At 47.8% G+C, this 17841-nt stretch overlaps 1 protein-coding gene and 2 long non-coding RNA genes across 3 annotated transcripts in view; 1 reads left to right on the top strand and 2 right to left on the bottom strand.

Moving 5' to 3' along the window:
* The window catches only part of LOC127918262 (RNA-binding protein 10-like), a gene marked incomplete at its 3' end in the record, with an annotated part of 38819 nt that extends 21200 nt beyond the window's left edge, over nucleotides 1-17619 (top strand). The window contains exons 7-9 of the mRNA XM_052501570.1: nucleotides 1247-1420; nucleotides 5311-5471; nucleotides 17522-17619. Of these exons, the coding sequence (XP_052357530.1) occupies nucleotides 1247-1420; nucleotides 5311-5471; nucleotides 17522-17619 (433 nt within the window). The remainder of the gene's footprint in view (nucleotides 1-1246; nucleotides 1421-5310; nucleotides 5472-17521) is intronic.
* Nucleotides 4650-5189, bottom strand: LOC127918264 (uncharacterized). Its single transcript, XR_008099626.1, has 3 exons — nucleotides 5160-5189; nucleotides 4963-5053; nucleotides 4650-4790 (listed from the first exon to the last, which is right to left on the bottom strand). It is a non-coding gene; the product is annotated as an uncharacterized LOC127918264 (long non-coding RNA).
* Nucleotides 6462-17046, bottom strand: LOC127918263 (uncharacterized). The gene is made up of 3 exons (XR_008099625.1): nucleotides 16880-17046; nucleotides 16183-16390; nucleotides 6462-6540 (listed from the first exon to the last, which is right to left on the bottom strand). It is a non-coding gene; the product is annotated as an uncharacterized LOC127918263 (long non-coding RNA).
* Nucleotides 17620-17841: the final 222 nt, after the last annotated feature.

Genomic DNA, 17841 nt, shown 5'->3' with positions numbered 1-17841 from the left:
ACGTAACAAAATGTTGAATATGTGTCTGTATCCTGTTGACCAGTCACTTTATCCCTACCTACATGTACATATTTATCTCAATTACCTCGTAATTACCCAAAACATCACTGCTCTAGAGGAGATCTGCATGGAGGAATGGGCCAAAATACCAGCAACAGTGTGTAAATCTTGTGAAGACTTACAGAAAATGTTTGACCTCTGTCATTGCCAACAAAGGGTATATAACAAAGTATTGAGATAAACTTTTGTTATTGACCAAATACTTATTTTCACCATAATTTGCAAATAAATTAATTAAAAATCCTACAATGTGATTTTCTTGATTTTTTTCTTCTCATTTTGTCCGTCATAGTTGAAGTGATGAAAATTACAGGCCTCTCTCATCTTTTTTAAGTGGGAGAACTTGCACAATTGGTGGCTGACTAAATACTTTTTTTGCCCCACTGTATCTCAATGACCTAGTAGTCCCTGCTCATGTATTTGGTACCCTGTGTTTTGAACCAAGTTATCGTTACTCAATGTGTATATAGCGGAGTCAATCACCACCTTCCGGAGACACCTGAAACCCCACCTCTTTAAGGAACACCTAGGATAGGATAAGTAATCCTTCTCACCCCCCCTTTAAGATTTGGATGCACTATTGTAAAGTGACTGTTCCACTGGATGTCATAAGGTGAATGCACCAATTTGTAAGTCGCTCTGGATAAGAGAGTCTGCTAAATGACTTAAATGTAAATATATTCCTTGTGTTATTCTTTTTAATTGTTCTATTATTTTTGTTTTGTTTTTTACGAAGCATGTGACGAATAAAGATAGATGTTAGAAGTTAAAGTTTAGATTTTTTTCCCCCTTAGGATCTCATTTGATGAAGGCCACAGGAGTGACAATGGAAGACTGCAATAGCCATGTCTCTATCACTAACAAATACAGTCTTGGCTGGTAACTTTACAATTCACTCAAAAGACAAGGCATTCTGGGAAATATGCAAACGAGGCTTTACCTAAACAGTGTGTTGATTAAACACTGAAAGGCAGGGGTGTCCGGAAGGCCGCACTGAAAACGAGTTATATTTCTGCTGAAAAGTGTGGACCCATATAGACACTTGTGTTAAATGTAACACTGTCGGTCTTGATTTGATTGAGCGAAATGTAACCAATAGAATTGTTATAAAATGGCGAACCCTGTCCCCCCTCCCCCCAAATGGGCTGCCTCCCGGCAGATATCTCACTCTGTGTCTTATCCCCAGAGGCAGAGCTGAAACTGCCCCAGCTGAGTGAGTTACCCCTGGGGGGGCATCAGATGGATGGTGCCCAGGGATTACTGCCCCTCCCTGCCCTTTACCAGCCTGCTGCTGCCACCTCTACTGCCCTCACCAAGGCCGGGGCAACTAATACACAACAGCCTGAGGTGGCCAACGACAGTGAGTCTAACTCTCTCTTTCTCACTCTCGATATATTTATTGCAAAATCAATTCATTATCGGCATGGAAACATATGTTTACAAAGCAAGTGAAATGCATTTAAAAGGGTTCAATTGAGATGTAGTGTCTTTGACCTACACACAATACCCCATAATGTCACACACACAATACCCCATAATGTCACACACACAATACCCCATAATGTCACACACACAATACCCCATAATGTCACACACACAATACCCCATAATGTCACACACACAATACCCCATAATGTAAATAACACACACACAATACCCCATAATGTCACACACACAATACCCCATAATGGTAAATTCTGTGGCTCAGTTGGTAACCATCGCAATAACCCAGGATAGTGGGTTCGATTCACGGGACCACCCATACGTAGAATGTCATGCACACATGACTGTAAGTCATAATGGTAAATAACCGTCAGCTAAATGGCATATATTATTATATTATTATAAATGTCACCTCACAATAACCACACAATACCCCATAATGTCACACACACAATACCCCATAATGTCACACACACAATACCCCATAATGTCACACACACAATACCCCATAATGTCACACACACAATACCCCATAATGTCACACACACAATACCCCATAATGGTCAATAACCACACAATACCCCATAATGTCACACACACAATACCCCATAATGTCACACACACAATACCCCATAATGTCACACACACAATACCCCATAATGGTCAATAACCTCACAATACCCCATAATGGTCAATAACCTCACAATAACCTCACAATACCCCATAATGTCACACACACAATACCCCATAATGGTCAATAACCTCACAATAACCACAATACCCCATAATGTCACACACCTCAATACCCCATAATGGTAAATAACCTCACAATAACCTCACAATACCCCATAATGGTAAATAACCTCACAATAACCACACAATACCCCATAATGGTAAATAACCTCACAATAACCACACAATACCCCATAATGGTAAATAACCCAACCTCACAATAATAATGTCAAAGTGGAATAATTATCTGGGAGGCTCTCCGACGCCTCGCGAAGAAGAAGGGCATCTATTGGTGTATGGGTATAAATAAATAAAGAAACAGACATTTGAATATCCCTCTGAGCATGGTGAAGTTATTCATTACACTTTGGATGCTGTATCAATACACTCAGTAACTACAAAGCTTCCAGTTTGGCTCCTTCATCCCCCTCCTCAGCCCCTGTAACTATTCCCCAGGACGTTGCTGTGAAAGAGAATATGTTCTCAGTCAACTTACTTGGTTAAATAAATACTCCAAAGATGTAGGCGTCCTTCCTGGCCACATCTGCAGTCCTCATGCCTCCTTGCAGCATGCCTAAAGTACATTCACGCAGATGAGCAGGAACCCTGGGCATCTTTCTTTTAGTGTTTTTCCAGAGTCAGTAGAAAGGCCTCTTTAGTGTCCTAAGTTTTCATAACTGTGACCTTAATTGCCTACCGTCTGTAAGCTGTTAGTGTTTTAACGGCCGTTCCACAGGTCCATGTTCATTAATTAATTGTTTATGGTTCATTGAACAAGCTTAGAAAACAGTGTTTAAACCTTTTACAATGATTTGGATTTTTACAGAGTTTATATCAATCGATAAATCTATCAATACATCAATCAATACATACATCAACACATCTATCAATCCGTCAATCAATTAATCTATCAATGATTCAAGAAATACATCAATCAATACATACATCAATACATCTATCAATACATCTATCAATACATCAATACATACATACATCATCAATACATCCATACATCAATACATACATACATCAATCAATACATCAACACATCTATCAATACATCAACACATACATCAACATCTATCAATACATTCATCTATCAACATCTATCAATACATCAATACATACATCTATCAATACCTCAACACATCTATCAATACATCAATACATACATCTATCAATACATCAATACATACATCTATCATCTATCAATACATCAATACATCAATACATACATACATCAATCAATACATCAACACATCTATCAATAACATCAATCAATACATTCAATACATCAATAAATACATCAACACATCTACCAATACATCAATACATACATCAACACATCTATCAATACATCCAGCTCTGATCCTGATACATCAATCCCCATACATCTCCCTACATCCATCCATACATCAACACATCTGTCAATACATCAATGTTACATCTATCAATACTCTCCAGCTCAATGATCCTGAGGAACACATCTATCAATACATCTGGAGTCATCCTATCAACACATCTATCAATACATTAATACTACATCTGTCAATACATCAACACATCTATCAATACTCCAGCTCTGATCCTGATACATCTCAATCCCCATACCAATACATCATCTGGAGTCCATCCTTCATCTACAACACATCCTACATACATGTTCTATCAATACATCATCATCCAGCATCTGATCCTACATTCATGGGTCAATACATACATCCCTCAATCCATCCAATAATCTACATCAATACATCAATACATACATACATCTGTCACATCCTTCTAATACATCAATCATCTATCCAGCTACCTAGGAACCTCCCCATACCTCTCTGGAGTGCATCCTGTCCACATACATGTCTCCTAATGTTCTCTCTCTTCTCTCTCCAGCTCTGATCCTGAGGAACCTGGGTCCCCATACATCTCTGGAGTCCATCCATACCACTCTGTCTCAATGTTCTCTCTCTTCTCTCCAGCTCTGACCTGAGGAACCTGGGTCCCCATACATCCATCCTGTCTATCTGTCTCCTAATGTTCAATCAATACATCCAGCTCTGATCCTGAGGAACCTGGGTCCCCATACCTCTCTGGAGTGCATCCTGTCTACTCTGTCTCCTTCTAATGTTCTCTCTCTCCTCCAGCTCTGATCCTGAGGAACCTGGGTCCCCATACCTCTCTGGAGTCCATCCTGTCCACTCTGTCTCCCTTCTAATGTTCTCTCTCTTCTCTCCAGCTCTGATCCTGAGGAACCTGGGTCCCCATACCTCTCTGGAGTCCATCCTGTCTACTCTGTCTCCTTCTAATGTTCTCTCTCTTCTCTCCAGCTCTGATCCTGAGGAACCTGGGTCCCCATACCTCTCTGGAGTCCATCCTGTCCACTCTGTCTCCCTTCGCTACTCTGTCTCCTTCTAATGTTCTCTCTCTTCTCTCCAGCTCTGATCCTGAGGAACCTGGGTCCCCATACCTCTCTGGAGTGCATCCTGTCTACTCTGTCTCCTAATGTTCTCTCTCTTCTCTCCAGCTCTGATCCTGAGGAACCTGGGTCCCCATACCTCCCTGGAGTCCATCCTGTCCACTCTGTCTCCTAATGTTCTCTGTCTCTCCAGCTCTGATCCTGAGGAACCTGGGTCCCCATACCTCTCTGGAGTGCATCCTGTCCACTCTGTCTCCTAATGTTCTCTCTCTCTCTCCAGCTCTGATCCTGAGGAACCTGGGTCCCCATACCTCTCTGGAGTCCATCCTGTCCACTCTGTCTCCTTCTAATGTTCTCTCTCTTCTCTCCAGCTCTGATCCTGAGGAACCTGGGTCCCCATACCTCTCTGGAGTCCATCCTGTCTACTCTGTCTCCCTTCGCTACTCTGTCTCCTAATGTTCTCTCTCTTCTCTCCAGCTCTGATCCTGAGGAACCTGGGTCCCCATACCTCTCTGGAGTCCATCCTGTCCACTCTGTCTCCTTCTAATGTTCTCTCTCTTCTCTCCAGCTCTGATCCTGAGGAACCTGGGTCCCCATACCTCTCTGGAGTCCATCCTGTCCACTCTGTCTCCTTCTAATGTTCTCTCTCTTCTCTCCAGCTCTGATCCTGAGGAACCTGGGTCCCCATACCTCCCTGGAGTCCATCCTGTCCACTCTGTCTCCCTTCGCGACTCTGTCTCCTTCTAATGTTCGACTGATCAAAGATAAGCAGACACAACTCAACCGGGGCTTCGCTTTCCTACAGCTGTCTACTATAGTGGTGAGGAGATACCTACAGATGTAATGGTGGGGAGATACCTACAGATGTAATGGTGGGGAGATACCTACAGGTGTAGTGGTGGGGAGATACATACAGCTGTAATGGTGGGGAGATACATACAGCTGTAGTGGTGGGGAGGTACCTACAGCTGTAGTGGTGGGGAGGTACCTACAGCTGTAGTGGTGGGGAGGTACCTACAGCTGTAGTGGTGGGGAGATACCTACAGCTGTAGTGGTGGGGAGATACCTACAGCTGTAATGGTGAGGAGATACCTACAGCTGTAATGGTGGGGAGATACCTACAGCTGTAGTGGTGAGGAGATACCTACAGCTGTAGTGGTGGGGAGATACATACAGCTGTAATGGTGGGGAGATACCTACAGCTGTAGTGGTGGGGAGATACATACAGCTGTAATGGTGAGGAGATACCTACAGCTGTAGTGGTGGGGAGATACCTACAGCTGTAGTGGTGGGGAGATACCTACAGCTGTAGTGGTGGGGAGATACCTACAGCTGTAATGGTGGGGAGATACCTACAGCTGTAGTGGTGGGGAGATACCTACAGCTGTAATGGTGGGGAGATACCTACAGCTGTAGTGGTGGGGAGATACCTACAGCTGTAGTGGTGAGGAGATACATACAGCTGTAGTGGTGAGGAGATACATACAGCTGTAATGGTGGGGAGATACATAACAGCTGTAGTGGTGGGGAGATACATAACAGCTGTAGTGGTGGGGAGATACATACAGCTGTAGTGGTGAGGAGATACATAACAGCTGTAGTGGTGGGGAGATACCTACAGCTGTAGTGGTGAGGAGATACATAACAGCTGTAGTGGTGAGGAGATACATAACAGCTACCTACAGCTGTAGTGGTGGGAGATACATAACAGCTGTAGTGGTGGGGAGATACCTACAGCTGTAGTGGTGGGGAGATACATACAGCTGTAGTGGTGGGGAGATACATAACAGCTGTAATGGTGGGGGAGATACATACAGCTGTAGTGGTGGGGAGATACCTACAGCTGTAGTGGTGGGGAGATACATACAGCTGTAGTGGTGAGGAGATACCTACAGCTGTAGTGGTGGGGAGATACATAACAGCTGTAGTGGTGGGGAGATACCTACAGCTGTAGTGGTGGGGAGATACATACAGCTGTAGTGGTGGGGAGATACATACAGCTGTAGTGGTGGGGAGATACATACAGCTGTAGTGGTGGGGAGATACATACAGCTGTAGTGGTGGGGAGATACATACAGCTGTAGTGGTGGGGAGATACATACAGCTGTAGTGGTGGGGAGATACATACAGCTGTAGTGGTGGGGAGATACATACAGCTGTAGTGGTGGGGAGATACATACAGCTGTAGTGGTGGGGAGATACCTACAGCTGTAGTGGTGGGGAGATACATAACAGCTGTAGTGGTGGGGAGATACATACAGCTGTAGTGGTGGGGAGATACATACAGCTGTAGTGGTGGGGAGATACATACAGCTGTAGTGGTGAGGAGATACCTACAGCTGTAATGGTGGGGAGATACCTACAGCTGTAGTGGTGGGGAGATACATAACAGCTGTAGTGGTGGGGAGATACATAACAGCTGTAGTGGTGGGGAGATACAGTAGACAGCTGTAGTGGTGGGGAGATACCTACAGCTGTAGTGGTGGGGAGATACATAACAGCTGTAGTGGTGGGGAGATACCAGCTGTAGTGGTGGGGGAGATACAGCTGTAGTGGTGGGGAGATACATAACAGCTGTAGTGGTGGGGAGATACATAACAGCTGTAGTGGTGGGGAGATACCTACAGCTGTAGTGGTGGGGAGATACATAACAGCTGTAGTGGTGGGGAGATACCTAACAGCTGTAGTGGTGGGGAGATACCAACAGCTGTAGTGGTGGGGAGATACAGCTGTAGTGGTGGGGAGATACATACAGCTGTAGTGGTGGGGAGATACATACAGCTGTAGTGGTGGGGAGATACATACAGCTGTAGTGGTGGGGAGATACATACAGCTGTAGTGGTGGGGAGATACATAACAGCTGTAGTGGTGGGGAGATACATAACAGCTGTAGTGGTGGGGAGATACATACAGCTGTAGTGGTGGGAGATACATAACAGCTGTAGTGGTGGGGAGATACATAACAGCTGTAGTGGTGGGGAGATACCTACAGCTGTAGTGGTGGGGAGATACATAACTGTAGTGGTGGGGAGATACTGTAGTGGTGGGGAGATACATACAGCTGTAGTGGTGGGGAGATACATAACAGCTGTAGTGGTGGGAGATACCTACAGCTGTAGTGGTGGGGAGATACATAACAGCTGTAGTGGTGAGGAGATACATACAGCTGTAGTGGTGGGAGATACAGCTGTAGTGGTGGGGAGATACATACAGCTGTAGTGGTGGGGAGATACATACAGCTGTAGTGGTGGGGAGATACATAACAGCTGTAGTGGTGGGGAGATACATACAGCTGTAGTGGTGGGCATAACAGCTGTAGTGGTGGGGAGATACATAACAGCTGTAGTGGTGGGGAGATACATAACAGCTGTAGTGGTGGGGAGATACATAACAGCTGTAGTGGTGGGGAGATACATAGTGGTGGGGAGCTGTAGTGGTGGGGAGATACATACAGCTGTAGTGGTGGGGAGATACATACAGCTGTAGTGGTGGGGAGATGCTGTAGTGGTGGGGAGATACATACAGCTGTAGTGGTGGGGAGATACATAACAGCTGTAGTGGTGGGGAGATACATAACAGCTGTAGTGGTGGGGAGATACATAACAGCTGTAGTGGTGGGGAGATACATACAGCTGTAGTGGTGGGGAGATACATAGTGGTGGGAGATACATACAGCTGTAGTGGTGGGGAGATACATAACAGCTGTAGTGGTGGGGAGATACATAACAGCTGTAGTGGTGGGGAGATACATACAGCTGTAGTGGTGGGGAGATACATACAGCTGTAGTGGTGGGGGAGATACATACATACAGCTGTAGTGGTGGGGAGATACATAACAGCTGTAGTGGTGGGGAGATACATAACAGCTGTAGTGGTGGGGAGATACATAACAGCTGTAGTGGGTGGGGAGATACATACAGCTGTAGTGGTGGGGGAGATACATACAGCTGTAGTGGTGGGGAGATACATACATACAGCTGTAGTGGTGGGGAGATACATAAGTGGTGGGGAGATACAGCTGTAGTGGTGGGGAGATACATAACAGCTGTAGTGGTGGGGAGATACATAACAGCTGTAGTGGTGGGGAGATACATAACAGCTGTAGTGGTGGGGAGATACATACAGCTGTAGTGGTGGGGAGATACATACAGCTGTAGTGGTGGGGAGATACATACAGCTGTAGTGGTGGGGAGATACATAACAGCTGTAGTGGTGGGGAGATACATACAGCTGTAGTGGTGGGGAGATACATACAGCTGTAGTGGTGGGGAGATACATAACAGCTGTAGTGGTGGGGAGGTACATACAGCTGTAGTGGTGGGGAGATACATACAGCTGTAGTGGTGGGGAGATACATACAGCTGTAGTGGTGGGTAGTGGTGGGGAGATACCTAACAGCTGTAGTGGTGGGGAGATACATACAGCTGTAATGGTGGGGAGATACATAACAGCTGTAGTGGTGGGGAGATACCTAACAGCTGTAGTGGTGGGGAGATACATAACAGCTGTATTGGTGGGGGGATACATACAGCTGAAGTGGTGGGGAGATACTTAACAGCTGTAGTGGTGGGGAGATACATACAGCTGTAATGGTGGGGAGATACATACAGCTGTAGTGGTGGGGAGATACCTAACAGCTGTAGTGGTGGGGAGATACATACAGCTGTAGTGGTGGGGAGATACATAACAGCTGTAGTGGTGGGGAGATACATAACAGCTGTAGTGGTAGATACATACAGCTGTAGTGGTGGGAGAGATACAGCTGTAGTGGTGGGGAGATACATAACAGCTGTAGTGGTGGGGAGATACATAACAGCTGTAGTGGTGGGGAGATACATAACAGCTGTAGTGGTGGGGAGATACATACAGCTGTAGTGGTGGGGAGATACATAACAGCTGTAGTGGTGGGAGATACATACAGCTGTAGTGGTGGGGAGATACATAACAGCTGTAATGGTGGGGAGATACATACAGCTGTAGTGGTGGGGAGATACATAACAGCTGTAGTGGTGGGGAGATACATAACAGCTGTAGTGGTGGGGAGATACATAACAGCTGTAGTGGTGGGGAGATACATAACAGCTGTAGTGGTGGGGAGATACATACAGCTGTAGTGGTGGGGAGATACATACAGCTGTAGTGGTGGGAGATACATAACAGCTGTAGTGGTGGGGAGATACATACAGCTGTAGTGGTGGGTGAGATACATAACAGCTGTAGTGGTGGGGAGATACATAACAGCTGTAGTGGTGGGGAGATACATACAGCTGTAGTGGTGGGGAGATACATACAGCTGTAGTGGTGAGGAGATACATAACAGCTGTAGTGGTGGGGAGATACATACAGCTGTAGTGGTGAGGAGATACATAACAGCTGTAGTGGTGAGGAGATACATACAGCTGTAGTGGTGGGGAGATACATACAGCTGTAGTGGTGGGGAGATACATACAGCTGTAGTGGTGGGGAGATACCTACAGCTGTAGTGGTGAGATACATACAGCTGTAGTGGTGGGGAGATACATACAGCTGTAGTGGTGGGGAGATACCTACAGCTGTAGTGGTGGGGAGATACATAACAGCTGTAGTGGTGGGAGATACATAACAGCTGTAGTGGTGAGGAGATACATAACAGCTGTAGTGGTGGGGAGATACATAACAGCTGTAGTGGTGGGCTGTAGTGGTGGGGAGATACATACAGCTGTAGTGGTGGGGAGATACATACAGCTGTAGTGGTGGGGAGATACATAACAGCTGTAGATACATACAGCTGTGGTGGGGAGATACATACAGCTGGTGGGAGATACCTGGTGGGGAGATACATACAGCTGTAGTGGTGGGGAGATACATGCTGTAGTGGTGGGGAGATACATAACAGCTGTAGTGGTGGGGAGATACATAACAGCTGTAGTGGTGGGGAGATACATACAGCTGTAGTGGTGGGGAGATACATACAGCTGTAGTGGTGGGGAGATACATAACAGCTGTAGTGGTGGGGAGATACATACAGCTGTAGTGGTGGGGAGATACATAACAGCTGTAGTGGTGGGAGATACATAACAGCTGTAGTGGTGGGGGGGATACATAACAGCTGGTGGTGGGGAGAGATACAGTACAGCTGTAGTGGTGGGGAGATACATAACAGCTGTAGTGGTGGGGAGATGGTGGGAGATACATAAGCTGTAGTGGTGGGAGCTGTAGTGGTGGGGAGATACATAACAGCTGTAGTGGTGGGGAGATACATAACAGCTGTAGTGGTGGGGAGATACATACAGCTGTAGTGGTGGGGAGATACATACAGCTGTAATGGTGGGGAGATACATAACAGCTGTAGTGGTGGGGAGATACATACAGCTGTAGTGGTGGGGAGATACATAACAGCTGTAGTGGTGGGGAGATACATACAGCTGTAGTGGTGGGGAGATACATAACAGCTGTAGTGGTGGGGAGATACATACAGCTGTAGTGGTGGGGAGATACATACAGCTGTAATGGTGAGGAGATACCTACAGCTGTAGTGGTGGGGAGATACATACAGCTGTAGTGGTGGGGGAGATACATAACAGCTGTAGTGGTGGGGAGATACATAACAGCTGTAGTGGTGGGGAGATACATAACAGCTGTAGTGGTGGGAGATACATACAGCTGTAGTGGTGGGGAGATACAGCTGTAGTGGTGGGGAGATACATAACAGCTGTAGTGGTGGGGAGATACATACAGCTGTAGTGGTGGGGAGATACATACAGCTGTAGTGGTGGGAGATACATACAGCTGTAGTGGTGGGGAGATACATAACAGCTGTAGTGGTGGGGAGATACATAACAGCTGTAGTGGTGGGGGATACATAACAGCTGTAGTGGTGGGAGATACATACAGCTGTAGTGGTGGGGAGATACATAACAGCTGTAGTGGTGGGGAGATACATACAGCTGTAGTGGTGGGGAGATACATAGTGGCTGTAGTGGTGGGGGTGGGATACATACAGCTGTAGTGGTGGGAGATACAGCTGTAGTGGTGGGGAGATACCTACAGCTGTAGTGGTGGGGAGATACATACAGCTGTAGTGGTGGGGGAGATACTGCTGTAGTGGTGGGGAGATACATACAGCTGTAGTGGTGGGAGATACAGCTGTAGTGGTGGGGAGATACAGCTGTAGTGGTGGGGAGATACCAGCTAACAGCTGTAGTGGTGGGGAGATACATACAGCTGTAGTGGTGGGGAGATACCTACAGCTGTAGTGGTGGGGATACATACAGCTGTAGTGGTGGGGGATACATAACAGCTGTAGTGGTGGGGAGATACATACAGCTGTAGTGGTGGGGGATACCTACAGCTGTAGTGGTGGGGAGATACATAACAGCTGTAGTGGTGGGGAGATACATACAGCTGTAGTGGTGGGGAGATACATACAGCTGTAGTGGTGGGGAGATACATACAGCTGTAGTGGTGGGGGTGGGGATATACCTACAGCTGTAGTGGTGGGGGAGATACATAACAGCTGTAGTGGTGGGGAGATACATAACAGCTGTAGTGGTGGGGAGATACATACAGCTGTAGTGGTGGGGAGGTACATACAGCTGTAGTGGTGGGGAGATACATACAGCTGTAGTGGTGGGGAGATACATACAGCTGTAGTGGTGGGGAGATACATACAGCTGTAGTGGTGGGGAGATACATACAGCTGTAGTGGTGGGGAGATACCTACAGCTGTAGTGGTGGGGAGATACATACAGCTGTAGTGGTGGGGAGATACATACAGCTGTAGTGGTGGGGAGATACATACAGCTGTAGTGGTGGGGAGATACCTACAGCTGTAGTGGTGGGGAGATACATACAGCTGTAGTGGTGGGGAGATACATAACAGCTGTAGTGGTGGGGAGATACCTACAGCTGTAGTGGTGGGGAGCTGTAGTGGTGGGGAGATACCTACAGCTGTAGTGGTGGGGAGATACATACAGCTGTAGTGGTGGGGAGATACATAACAGCTGTAGTGGTGGGGAGATACCTACAGCTGTAGTGGTGGGGAGATACCTACAGCTGTAGTGGTGGGGAGATACATACAGCTGTAGTGGTGGGGAGATACATAACAGCTGTAGTGGTGGGGAGATACATACAGCTGTAGTGGTGGGGAGATACATACAGCTGTAGTGGTGGGGAGATACATAACAGCTGTAGTGGTGGGGAGATACATACAGCTGTAGTGGTGGGGAGATACATACAGCTGTAGTGGTGGGAGATACAGCTGTAGTGGTGAGGAGATACATAACAGCTGTAGTGGTGGGGAGATACATACAGCTGTAGTGGTGGGGAGATACCTACAGCTGTAGTGGTGGGGAGATACATAACAGCTGTAGTGGTGGGGAGATACCTACAGCTGTAGTGGTGGGAGATACATACAGATTACAGCTGTAGTGGTGGGGAGATACATACAGCTGTAGTGGTGGGGAGATACATACAGCTGTAGTGGTGGGGAGATACATACAGCTGTAGTGGTGGGGAGATACAGCTGTAGTGGTGGGAGATACATAGCTGTGGTGGGGGAGATACATACAGCTGTAGTGGTGGGGAGATACATACAGCTGTAGTGGTGGGGAGATACATACAGCTGTAGTGGTGGGGAGATACATAACAGCTGTAGTGGTGGGGAGATACATAACAGCTGTAGTGGTGGGGAGATACATACAGCTGTAGTGGTGGGGAGATACCTACAGCTGTAGTGGTGGGGAGATACCTACAGCTGTAGTGGTGGGGAGATACATACAGCTGTAGTGGTGGGGAGATACATACAGCTGTAGTGGTGGGGAGATACATACAGCTGTAGTGGTGGGGAGATACATAACAGCTGTAGTGGTGGGGAGATACATACAGCTGTAGTGGTGGGGAGATACCTACAGCTGTAGTGGTGGGGAGATACCTACAGCTGTAGTGGTGGGGAGATACCTAACAGCTGTAGTGGTGGGGAGGTACATACAGCTGTAGTGGTGGGAGATACATACAGCTGTAGTGGTGGGGAGATACATACAGCTGCTGGTAGATACACCTGGTGGGGGGAGATACATACAGCTGTAGTGGTGTAGTGGTGGGGAGATACATACAGCTGGTGGTGGGGAGATACATACTGTAGTGGTGGGGAGATACATAACAGCTGTAGTGGTGGGGAGATACATAACAGCTGTAGTGGTGGGGAGATACAGCTGTAACAGCTGTAGTGGTGGGAGATACATACAGCTGTAGTGGTGGGGAGATACATAACAGCTGTAGTGGTGGGGAGATACATACAGCTGTAGTGGTGGGGAGATACATACAGCTGTAGTGGTGGGGTGGGGAGATACCTACAGCTGTAGTGGTGGGGAGATAGGTGGGGAGATACCTACAGCTGTAGTGGTGGGGAGATACATACAGCTGTAGTGGTGGGGAGATACATACAGCTGTAGTGGTGGGGAGATACATACAGCTGTAGTGGTGGGGAGATACCTACAGCTGTAGTGGTGGGGAGATACATACAGCTGTAGTGGTGGGGAGATACATACAGCTGTAGTGGTGGGGAGATACATACAGCTGTAGTGGTGGGGAGATACCTAACAGCTGTAGTGGTGGGGAGATACATACAGCTGTAGTGGTGGGGAGATACATACAGCTGTAGTGGTGGGGAGATAGTGGTGGGGGGAGATACATACAGCTGTAGTGGTGGGGAGATACATAACAGCTGTAGTGGTGAGGAGACACAGGGTGGTGGGGAGATACATAACAGCTGTAGTGGTGGGGAGATACATAACAGCTGTAGTGGTGGGGGGGAGATACAGCTGTAGTGGTGGGGAGATACCTACAGCTGTAGTGGTGGGGAGATACCTACAGCTGTAGTGGTGGGGAGATACATAGTGGTGGGGAGATACAGCTGCAGCTGTAGTGGTGGGGAGATACATACAGCTGTAGTGGTGGGGAGATACCTACAGCTGTAGTGGTGAGGAGATACCTAACAGCTGTAGTGGTGGGGAGATACATACAGCTGTAGTGGTGGGGAGATACATAACAGCTGTAGTGGTGGGGAGATACCTACAGCTGTAGTGGTGGGGAGATACATAACAGCTGTAGTGGTGGGGAGATACATACAGCTGTAGTGGTGGGGAGATACCTACAGCTGTAGTGGTGGGGAGATACATAAGCTGGTGAGCATACAGCTGTAGTGGTGGGAGCTGTAGTGGTGGGGATACCTACAGCTGTAGTGGTGGGGAGATACATACAGCTGTAGTGGTGGGGAGATACCTACAGCTGTAGTGGTGGGGAGATACAGCTGTATACAGCTGTAGTGGTGGGGAGATACATAACAGCTGTAGTGGTGGGGAGATACATAACAGCTGTAGTGGTGGGGAGATACATAACAGCTGTAGTGGTGGGGAGATACATAACAGCTGTAGTGGTGGGAGATACATACAGCTGTAGTGGTGGGAGATACCTACAGCTGTAGTGGTGAGGGAGATACATACAGCTGTAGTGGTGGGGAGATACATAACAGCTGTAGTGGTGGGGAGATACAGCTAAGATACAGCTGTAGTGGTGGGGAGATACCAACAGCTGTAGTGGTGGGGGAGATACAGCTGTAGTGGTGGGGAGATACAGCTGTAGTGGTGGGAGATACATAACAGCTGTAGTGGTGGGGAGATACCTACAGCTGTAGTGGTGGGGAGATACATAACAGCTGTAGTGGTGGGAGATACATAACAGCTGTAGTGGTGGGAGATATACCAACAGCTGTAGTGGTGGGGAGATACATAACAGCTGTAGTGGTGGGAGATACCTAACAGCTGTAGTGGTGGGGGAGAACCTACAGCTGTAGTGGTGGGGAGATACCAACAGCTGTAGTGGTGAGGAGATACCTACAGCTGTAGTGGTGGGGAGATACCTACAGCTGTAATGGTGAGGAGGTACCTACAGCTGTAGTGGTGGGGAGATACCTACAGCTGTAATGGTGAGGAGATACCTACAGCTGTAGTGGTGGGGAGGTACCTACAGCTGTAGTGGTGGGGAGATACCAACAGCTGTAATGGTGGGGAGATACCAACAGCTGTAGTGGTGAGGGAGATACCTACAGCTGTAGTGGTGAGGAGATACCTACAGCTGTAGTGGTGGGGAGATACCTAACAGCTGTAGTGGTGGGGAGATACATAACAGCTGTAGTGGTGGGGAGATACCAAGCAGCTGTAGTGGTGGGGAGATACATACAGCTGTAGTGGTGGGGAGAGCTGTAGTGGTGGGAGATACATACAGCTGTAGTGGTGGGGAGATACCTACAGCTGTAGTGGTGGGGAGATACCTACAGCTGTAGTGGTGGGGAGATACCAACAGCTGTAGTGGTGGGAGATACCTACAGCTGTAGTGGTGAGGAGGTGGGGAGATACCTACAGCTGTAGTGGTGGGGAGATACCAGCTGTAGTACAGCTGTAGTGGTGAGGAGATACCTACAGCTGTAGTGGTGAGGAGATACCTACAGCTGTAGTGGTGAGGAGATACCTACAGCTGTAGTGGTGGGGAGATACATACAGCTGTAGTGGTGGGGAGATACATACAGCTGTAATGGTGGGGAGATACCTACAGCTGTAGTGGTGGGGAGATACCTACAGCTGTAGTGGTGGGGAGATACCTACAGCTGTAATGGTGGGGAGATACATACAGCTGTAGTGGTGGGGAGATACCTACAGCTGTAGTGGTGGGGAGATACCTACAGCTGTAATGGTGAGGAGATACCTACAGCTGTAGTGGTGAGGAGATACCTACAGCTGTAGTGGTGGGGAGATACCAACAGCTGTAATGGTGGAGATACCTACAGCTGTAGTGGTGGGGAGATACAGCTGTAGTGGTGGGGAGATACCAGCAGCTGTAGTGGTGGGGAGATACTGTAAGTGGTGAGGAGATACTACAGCTGTAGTGGTGGGGAGATACATACAGCTGTAGTGGTGGGGAGATACCTACAGCTGTAGTGGTGGGAGAGATACCTACAGCTGTACAGCTGTAGTGGTGGGGAGATACCTACAGCTGTAGTGGTGAGGAGGAACCTGTAGTGGTGAGGCTGTAGTGAACCTACAGCTGTAATGGTGAGGAGATACCTACAGCTGTAGTGGTGGGGAGATACCTACAGCTGTAATGGTGAGGAGGTACCTACAGCTGTAGTGGTGGGGAGATACCAACAGCTGTAATGGTGAGGAGATACCTACAGCTGTAGTGGTGGGGAGGTACCTACAGCTGTAGTGGTGGGGAGATACCTACAGCTGTAGTGGTGAGGAGATACCTACAGCTGTAATGGTGAGGAGATACCTACAGCTGTAGTGGTGGGGAGGTACCTACAGCTGTAGTGGTGGGGAGGTACCTACAGCTGTAGTGGTGAGGAGATACCTACAGCTGTAGTGGTGAGGAGGAACCTACAGCTGTAGTGGTGAGGAGGAACCTACAGCTGTAATGGTGAGGAGGAACCTACAGCTGTAATGGTGAGGAGGAACCTACAGCTGTAATGGTGAGGAGGAACCTACAGCTGTAGTGGTGAGGAGGAACCTGTAGTGAGGAGATGAGGGAGGAGATACATACAGCTGTAGTGGTGAGGAGGAACCTACAGCTGTAGTGGTGAGGAGGTACCTACAGCTGTAGTGGTGGGGAGATACCAACAGCTGTAATGGTGAGGAGATACCTACAGCTGTAGTGGTGGGGAGGTACCTACAGCTGTAGTGGTGGGGAGATACCAACAGCTGTAATGGTGAGGAGATACCTACAGCTGTAGTGGTGGGGAGATACCTACAGCTGTAGTGGTGGGGAGATACCTACAGCTGTCTCCTGTAGTAATTGTTTGACACTGTGTTTGTGTCTGCGTTCGTCCGTGTGTTGCAGGAAGCATCTCAGCTGCTCCAGATCCTGCAGGCCTTACAGCCAACTCTCTCTATAAACGGGAAGGACATCTCTGTCGAGTTCGCCAAGGGATCCAAACGGTACGCACAGAAACTCAGAGAGACACACAGAGAGACACACAGAGAGAGAGACACACAGAGAGACACACACACAGAGAGACACACAGAGAGACACACAGAGAGACACACAGAAACTCAGAGAGACACACAGAGACAGAAACACAGAGAGACACACAGGCACACAGAGAGACGCACAGAGACACAGAGAGACACAGAGAGACACAGAGAGACACAGAGAGACAG

This window comes from Oncorhynchus keta, unplaced genomic scaffold (assembly GCF_023373465.1).
Source record: "Oncorhynchus keta strain PuntledgeMale-10-30-2019 unplaced genomic scaffold, Oket_V2 Un_contig_1385_pilon_pilon, whole genome shotgun sequence".
NCBI lineage: Eukaryota > Metazoa > Chordata > Actinopteri > Salmoniformes > Salmonidae > Oncorhynchus > Oncorhynchus keta.
Note: the sequence above shows the minus strand (reverse complement) of the source record. Positions and strands in the feature narration are given on the sequence as shown.